General features: G+C 38.8%; 1 protein-coding gene across 1 annotated transcript; it reads right to left on the bottom strand.

Annotated features, from left to right (window-relative positions):
- Window positions 1-480: 480 nt before the first annotated feature.
- On the bottom strand, window positions 481-7,639 carry LOC125261708 (ribonuclease inhibitor-like). The gene is made up of 4 exons (XM_048180275.1): window positions 7,228-7,639; window positions 2,485-2,601; window positions 829-1,002; window positions 481-646 (listed from the first exon to the last, which is right to left on the bottom strand). Exons 1-4 carry the CDS (start codon window positions 7,350-7,352, stop codon window positions 481-483), a joined length of 582 nt encoding a protein of 193 aa, XP_048036232.1. The 5' UTR covers window positions 7,353-7,639.
- Between the last annotated feature and the right edge of the window lie 884 nt (window positions 7,640-8,523).

Here is an 8,523-nt window from a genome sequence, read left to right as displayed (position 1 = left end):
ACAAACCTTTAGTTAAAGCCGTTTGTCCTCTAGTTTAGACATGTTTGTATGACTCTTAGTAAATAACTGAAAGTAAAGTGAGTGTAAAGTAGTGTGATGTGTTGCTTGTCAAAGTAAAAACACACTAGAGACAGAGACGTTTCTCATGTGAGGCTGCACGGCTGTGAGCTGAAGCTGAACACACTGATTTTAGCAGGAGTGCAGCGTTTTCCTACAATCTGAACAAGTCTATTTTCAAACTGAAATGATTCACTACTGACACAGTTAATAAAGCAGGTGTTGTTGAATAAAGCTGTGACAGTGTGCTTTTGTTCTCTTTCCTTCTTTTTGTTGAACATTTTAATAACTTCACATTTTGTTCTCACACAAACCCTTTGTTACAATAAAGATTAATGATAATTTCCTTTCACCAAAATTGGAAAGGTTTGTTCACATATCAGAGGTAAATGAAGATCTCTTTAATATCACAGTGATGTTTCCTTACCTCAGTTTACAGTTTGAATCTCGTAACACGTCTCTGAGCCGCTGCTTTGAGTCTCCTATCATATTCCATCTCAGATCAAGATCTTTTAAAAACCGCAGTGCTTTTGAGTTAGTCAAAGACTGAGTTAAAGAAGAAACATCTGTAATGCCACAGTTCTGTAGACTAGAAAGACACAAACAGAGGAAGAGGGATTATCTTACAAACAAATCATTACGGTGAAGATTTTACACAAATATAATGTGAACTCAGACTCATTGTGAGATATTGAGTATAAAGTGTTTTAGTTTAAACTGTTAAATTGATTTTAATCATTTTGATTCTTGTATGTGAAGAATGTTACTGACCTCAATCTCTCCAGTTTACAGTGTGAATCCTTCAGTACGTCACATAAGTGCTTCACTCCTGAGTCTCCTAGTTTATTCTCGCTCAGGTCCAGCTCTCTCAGGTGTGACGGGTTTGATTTCAGAGCTGAAATCAGGATGACACACTGTTTTTCTGTAATACTGCAAACACTCAGACTGAAGACAGAAAGAGAAAATGACTCAAATCCATGTTCAGTTCATGTGTGAGTTAAATGAATCATGAATAAATGTCATACAGTCACTAATAAACCAGCAAAAACATGAAACGAACAAACCAAGACAGGAGCATTTGAGAATACTAGTTACAATCCAAGAGCCAGATTTACTAAACAGGGCTAATTAGCCCATTTCTGCGGGTAATTTACTTATAATGTGCAAATTAAAGAACACCAACATAATCAGATCATTTCAATAATGACCAACTCAATCTACCAAATTAGTGTCTGCTTTAAAACATGCTTTTTTAAGGCTTTAAATGCTGCTAATACCAGTAAATTAATCTCCCTATAATAATACGATCTCTGTTTAAACTCTTAGTTCTGTCTGTTCATTGTTCTGTGTCGTTTATGTAGTGATGGGCAGGTCGAGGCTTCGAAACAACCCGACACCCATCTCCACGGTGACCCCTAGTGGTCAGAACAGTGTAAATGCAACAAAACTCAGTCCAAACATGCATAAAAACACCTTTTACAAATCTATTGCAAATGTTTTATTGAAAGTAAAATCTATGATTTGTAACTAATCATCTAATAAGATTAAATATAGTGTTTGTATAATATGTGTTCTTTTATCAATTTCCAGGGCTTGTTTTGTTTGTTCCATGATAAACAGGCAAATAAGAGATAAATAACTACAATGATCCATTTTAATTATACTAATGTCTCATTAAAACAGCTAAAAATGTACTGATCAGAAATCAGTTAAAACCCATAGACACTTAATGGTTCAATGGTTCTCAGTGAATCACGATTCATGGGTTCACAGAGATCATCGCCCGGGTTCACCGGTGAACTATTGGCTGCATCTCATTTCAGAGGGTGCGTCCTCCAGAGGTTGCATTAGAAGGCTACATATGTCATCGAGACGGTCTCATTTAAGAAAAGTAACCGTTAGATTGCCAAGAAAGAAAGAAATGACAGTATTTTACACCTCACGAGGAATAACAGTCAATTTTATTACAGTTACTTTTCTGAAATAAGACATCCTTAATGACGTATGCAGCTTTCAAATGTGACCTCCGAAATGAGACGCAACTATTGAAATTTAGAACTGTTTAGAAACAGTTATGACGTAATGAAGCCTCGTTTACTGAAATCATGTGACTTTGGCAGTTTGATTCACACTCGAACCAATGATTCAAAACAAAGATTAATAAAGCTATGAAGCTTCATGAAGCAGTGTTTGAAATCACCCATCACTACCTTTATGTTGAAGTAACATCTCTCCTACATGTGAGATTTGTGATTAAAGACAGTGTTATTGTATTCTCCATTGTCGTGAGCGTCATTACTCTTTTTACTGATACAAACCCATTAACTAAAACCATTTCTGAATCTTTCTTCAGATGCAGCGCTACAAATGATGTGACGTGTGCCCTGTTGACTTACTGTAACTGCTGTACAGTATAATGATACTAACTGTAGTTTCTCCAGCTTGAATTGTGGGTTCATCAGTAGATCACTGAGGTTTTTCACTCCAGAGTCTCCTAGTTCATTCCCGCTCAGGTTCAGCTCTCTCAGGTGTGACGGGTTTGATTTCAGAGCTGAAGTCAGAGCAGAACAACCTTCATCTGTCAGATCACAGGAGAATAACCTACATTAGCAGAGAAAAAAAAGCAGAAAATAAGACAGAAGAAAAATCTTTATTCATTTAATAAAAACAATGGAATCTTCATAAGCAAATAAAACAGACAGAGGAAGAGAGATCTTCATCTTTATTTCACCAGATCACAAAATACTAAGATAAAAATGTTTCACAAATATAATGTGAACTCACTGTGAGATATTGAGTATAAAGTGTTTTAGTTTAAACTGTTAAAGTGATTTTAATCATTTTGATTCTTGTATGTGAAGAATGTTACTGACCTCTGTAAGGGTGGGACTCCTACAGCGGTTCAGACTGTAAGGTTTGCCGAGCGACTAAAGAAACTTTATCAGTAAGATGTTAGAAAACTGTACATTTCTTGTCTATTACCACCCACTGCAACTTATACCAACGACGGAAATAAGCTCAGTTATAATAGCAAAATATGTGGGAGAGCGTTGCTATAGTGTGACAATATTGTATTGCAATAGGGAGCACATTAATGTTACTAAATCAAAACTAGTTAGCACATCAATTGTAATTGAAAGGGTTTAATGACAATATCTGATTATGGTTACACTTAAAATAATCACAAAATAGATGTATGAGATGATAAAATCATATACCATTAATTGTACACAGCATGTATGAAAAAGTTACCTGAGAGAGAGAAAGAGAGAGAGAGAGAGAGAGAGAGAGGGCCAGAGAGTGCCCAAGAATCCAAGAAAGAAGAGCAGAGTATCAAAGAGACCAGAGCAACAGTTACAATCTTCTTTTATCCCTTCCTTGACCATGTGACCAAAACTCAAATGTGAGACATTCAAACTGACCAATCAGAAGATTTAAACTTCCCCCACTGTACTAAAGGTGTGACCATTTGTAGACCCCCAATGTCTTGGCCCCTCGGGGCTTGATCAATATCAGCACCTTTGTGCCTTCCAAATGGCCCTTGTAGCAAGAGAGAGGGGTTGAAACAGTAAAGCAAATGTCTTTGATTATTTTAAAATATCTTTAGATATTTTCAATCTTACAAATCCCTCCTTGGCACCTTTGGCCACACTCATGTGTCAAAAGGTGGCACAGTCCATGAAGACATGCTTTCTGTTATGTGTACATGTCAGCTTCAGACTTCTTGTCCAGACTTGTTGCAGTAGCAGTTGGTCAGCCTTCAGTCTTTGTTCTCCTTTCAGTCCTGCATGAGAAGGTCCATCAAATGGTGTTGCACCATTATGCAAATCATCCATCGAACACTTCACACCTCCACAAGAACCAGGCACTGATGATGGTAGAACTCAGTTGTCCCTCCTTTGAGACAATACACAGGATTTGAACTTTGGCAGCAGGGATCCTGTGATTTAAAAGAACATATAACACAACAAACAGCAAAAGCATACATATGGCATTTGTCATTGGTCAGAGGTTTGATGTGGTCAGATTAAATTGGTCTCTGGCAATAAGCCCTTAAATCGATGTACTTGAAAAAGTGGTCAAGGTGAGAACAAAAGAAGATCTTAAAAGCTCTTACACTGTTTCTGGAAACATTGAAATAAATTGCATAATAACAAAACAACAAATGTTGGTTTAAAAAACCCCATTTCATGAAGAGTATTAACAAAATATTCAGTGTAACCAAATATAGAGATTCAATTGAATAAATGTCCAAAAACATTGTTACAAGTCAAATGGACAAAATACAAAGAAACAAATGAAATAAGCTTCAGAATTGTTTCAAATGCATTAATGATAATACAAATTGTGTGCTTAAGTAAGAATGAGAAATACTAACATACATTTTAATATTTCATTTGGTGAGACAAATAACTAAGTGATTTAGTAAGTCCAAAGGAAAACAACAACAACAACAACTGGATGAAATTCACAGTTATAGTGCAGTCTAGACTTAAAGACTTAAAAAACATTATATGTATACATTTTATGAGGCATAGGTAGATGTAGATTTGACTTTGTGTGAAGATCAAATCTATGTGGCTGCATTTAGCTGTGGCTATGTGTAAATTCAATCATGCTCCAACAAAGGTGAGGGAGTTTTACAATTGTGATGCAAATTTGGTCCTGTTGTTGTAACAGGGAGCCAGCATGAGAATGTGAGCATGAGGTTGTGATCTGGCTCAAAATCCTTCAACACCAATGTTTTCATTAAGGAGCATGATAAAGTGCAAAGTTCAGAGTTTCTGAATCCTGTTGTGAGGAAAGCATTTTCATGGTTAATACAATTGTGAATCACATTGTAGGCCACATGGCAATTCTGTGCTCCTGTACATGGTTTTACTCTAGCCATATGGAAAATAGCAGAGTTTTCCATTTAGGGGGCAAACAAATTCAACATAGTCACACATGCAACTAGAAATTGCAATACAATTCCAGTACTACACTTATTATTCCAATTTACACAAGATACATGGCCTAGAATGGATAACATCTACAACCTTTAACCTAAGTGTTTCATACAACACTTACAGTAAAGCAATCATGTGTTTTAAAGAATAAACTCAGCTAGTCTATGTGTACATATAGTATCACAAACAACTTTAATGTGTGTTCTATGCGCACAATGTGTTTAGCACAATTACAAATTTGGAAATCCAAACAGGATCATTGCTATTGTGCTGCTAATCCACTAGCAAGTGAAGTCAAAAGTTGGAGGCCTTGCATGAACAATGCAGTTAACTCACTTAGAGTTTTACCTGCAAATGAGCTCTGATCTTTGCTCTTAAAACATGGTTTCCTATATTTCTGAAAATAAGGTGGAGGCCTACCCCTACCCAGTGACCAGCATTTGTCCTCTGTATGGCCTATTTTCTGACAGGAACTGCAAAACCTGTTCTCTTTGCCACAGGGTTGTTTGCTGTGTTCTCCTGGAGTTTGAGGGTTTTCATGACTCTCTAATGCTTGAACACCATGCGTTCTGGTACATGACTCTGCGCTATTCTGGTGCTGCATCACCTTAAGAACTGAAATAGGCACACTTTCTTGAGCGGTGGCCTCTGAACAAAACATTCCAGATTCATCAGAACAATACACCTCATCTAAGAAGTGAACATGCTTTTTAGCCCCATCGCTGTTAAGCGTTTTGGGAGACTTTTGAGCATTTAGCTTAGCCTTGAGATCTGCAATGGTTTCCTTGTGTTTTTTGCACTTTTCAGTCAGAGCTAACTGCTCAGCTAGTAAATTATCCAGCTGTGACTGAAGATCCTGAATCTTTGCCTCACACTTTTGTACCTCTGCATTTTTAGAATGCACTTCTTTACATTTAGCATCTATACATGAAAATAGATGTGTGGTCACATCACGCAGCTGCACACAACTTATGAAGTTTAAAGCCTCTATTATTTCACCACGCTTTGATTTCTTTTGGTGTTTGCCAATTATGTCCCACCATTTGAGCATTTCATCATCTGAACATTTAATCCCAATGTATTGTTTCTTGAGTTTGCACAAGGTAGGCTCAACTTTTTTGCTCCATAAAGCAAACAATACTTCACTCTTTCCAGAAATTTTCCCTTCCATCCCTGAGGAGATCTGAATATCATACCATTAAACAATTAAAACAGACTTACCCATTCCTTGGTGAGATGGTCAGCTTTAATCCATTCACAAGATCAACTGTGAAAAAATGTCCTCATTCTGACGACCGATCAAAGTAGATTTCAGAAAACTCACTGCAAGGGATCCCGGGTTTCGGCACCATCTGTAAGGGTGGGACTCCTACAGCGGTTCAGACTGTAAGGTTTGCCGAGCGACTAAAGAAACTTTATCAGTAAGATGTTAGAAAACTGTACATTTCTTGTCTATTACCACCCACTGCAACTTATACCAACGACGGAAATAAGCTCAGTTATAATAGCAAAATATGTGGGAGAGCGTTGCTATAGTGTGACAATATTGTATTGCAATAGGGAGCACATTAATGTTACTAAATCAAAACTAGTTAGCACATCAATTGTAATTGAAAGGGTTTAATGACAATATCTGATTATGGTTACACTTAAAATAATCACAAAATAGATGTATGAGATGATAAAATCATATACCATTAATTGTACACAGCATGTATGAAAAAGTTACCTGAGAGAGAGAAAGAGAGAGAGAGAGAGAGAGAGAGAGAGGGCCAGAGAGTGCCCAAGAATCCAAGAAAGAAGAGCAGAGTATCAAAGAGACCAGAGCAACAGTTACAATCTTCTTTTATCCCTTCCTTGACCATGTGACCAAAACTCAAATGTGAGACATTCAAACTGACCAATCAGAAGATTTAAACTTCCCCCACTGTACTAAAGGTGTGACCATTTGTAGACCCCCAATGTCTTGGCCCCTCGGGGCTTGATCAATATCAGCACCTTTGTGCCTTCCAAATGGCCCTTGTAGCAAGAGAGAGGGGTTGAAACAGTAAAGCAAATGTCTTTGATTATTTTAAAATATCTTTAGATATTTTCAATCTTACACCTCAATCTCTCCAGTTTACAGTGTGAATCCTTCAGTACGTCACATAAGTGCTTCATTCCTGTGTTTTCTAGATTATTCCTGCTCAGGTTCAGCTCTCTCAGGTGTGACGGGTTTGATTTCAGAGCTGAAGTCAGGATGACACACTGTTTCTCTGTAATTCTGCATCTAAACAGACTGAAGACAGAGAAATAACAATAGTTCACATCTGTGATGATCATCTTATTGAAGAGCTTCAGCAGCATTTAGTTTCCAATAGTCTGTTTGAAACCCAGTTACACTAGTTCTGTGTGCTGAAGATACTGTTTCTTCTCTTTCATTTTAACTATTTATTTGATCTCTCTATTCTTTATTCTCTGTTGAAAAGACAGATTTCTGCATGTACACAATCAGAACATTATATCAAATGCTGGAAATTAAACAATTAATAAAAAGATAAAAAATAAATAAATAAAGTGGCCAACAGGAAAACCGCAGAAAGTGCACTGCTATAAAATATGAAACATAAGTCCTGCTGTCTTAAAATAAATAAACTTCAATCTCACTGTAACTGCTGTACAGTATAATGATACTAACTGTAGTTCCCATTCAGTCGGTCACGTTCGACGTATGTCGGACAGACCGACGAATAGGAATCTCGCCAGAGAGGCCAATCTACTTTGAGTGTAACTAAACGAGCCAATGCACATTGGCATGCAATCATCTGCATCAGCTGCTCGCCTCGCAGCGCGGGTATATAATGAGCAGCAGGTGCGTTGCATCTTCAGCTTTTCGCTTCGGAGCCGAACTACTGAGCAAACACGGTGGTTTCTATGAGCGAGTGTTTGAAGAACGGACTTCAACGAGCCAGCTCTCTCTCTGACTGCTCTTCTCGTCCGGTGCAGGAGGAACAGCACAGCAGCGGGGCCGATTTTTCTTCTTTGCTTTCGTTTTTGCCTTTTTTTATTTGAGCAAAAAAGCTGTGTATCAGCGTGAAAAGCTGTGTATCAGCTCCTCAGAGGGTTGCTTCGGGCGGCGGCACTGGTGACCTGAGGATCACGGTGAGCGCGTTTCCTTCGGGGAACCAACCCCCTAGGAACCCTCATCCCTCCTGCACTCCGCAGCCAGTAGAGCTGCCGGGGAGCGCGGTGGACCACCCCAGAGGTGTGTACCATCTGTATCCTTCGGAGCTCCCCAAGACGACCGGATGTCGATCGCTGCATCGGAGGGTGAGCCTGACGCTTCTGGGGATGACGATTCGGCGCAGCTGCCTCCCTCGGGAGTGACAACTGTGCCCGATTCAGACCCGGAAATGATGGCTATGCTTTCCCGGGCCGCCAACAGGGTCGGGCTCGTGTGGAATCCTCCACCGTGTCCCGAACCCTCGAGGTTGGACGATTGGTACCTTGGTGTGGCAAGGGCTGGTTCTCAGCCCCC

Source organism: Megalobrama amblycephala, unplaced genomic scaffold, assembly GCF_018812025.1.
Source record: "Megalobrama amblycephala isolate DHTTF-2021 unplaced genomic scaffold, ASM1881202v1 scaffold471, whole genome shotgun sequence".
NCBI classification, from domain to species: Eukaryota; Metazoa; Chordata; class Actinopteri; order Cypriniformes; family Xenocyprididae; genus Megalobrama; species Megalobrama amblycephala.
The sequence above is the reverse complement of the archived record's forward strand: the minus strand, read 5'-3'. Positions and strand labels throughout refer to the sequence as shown.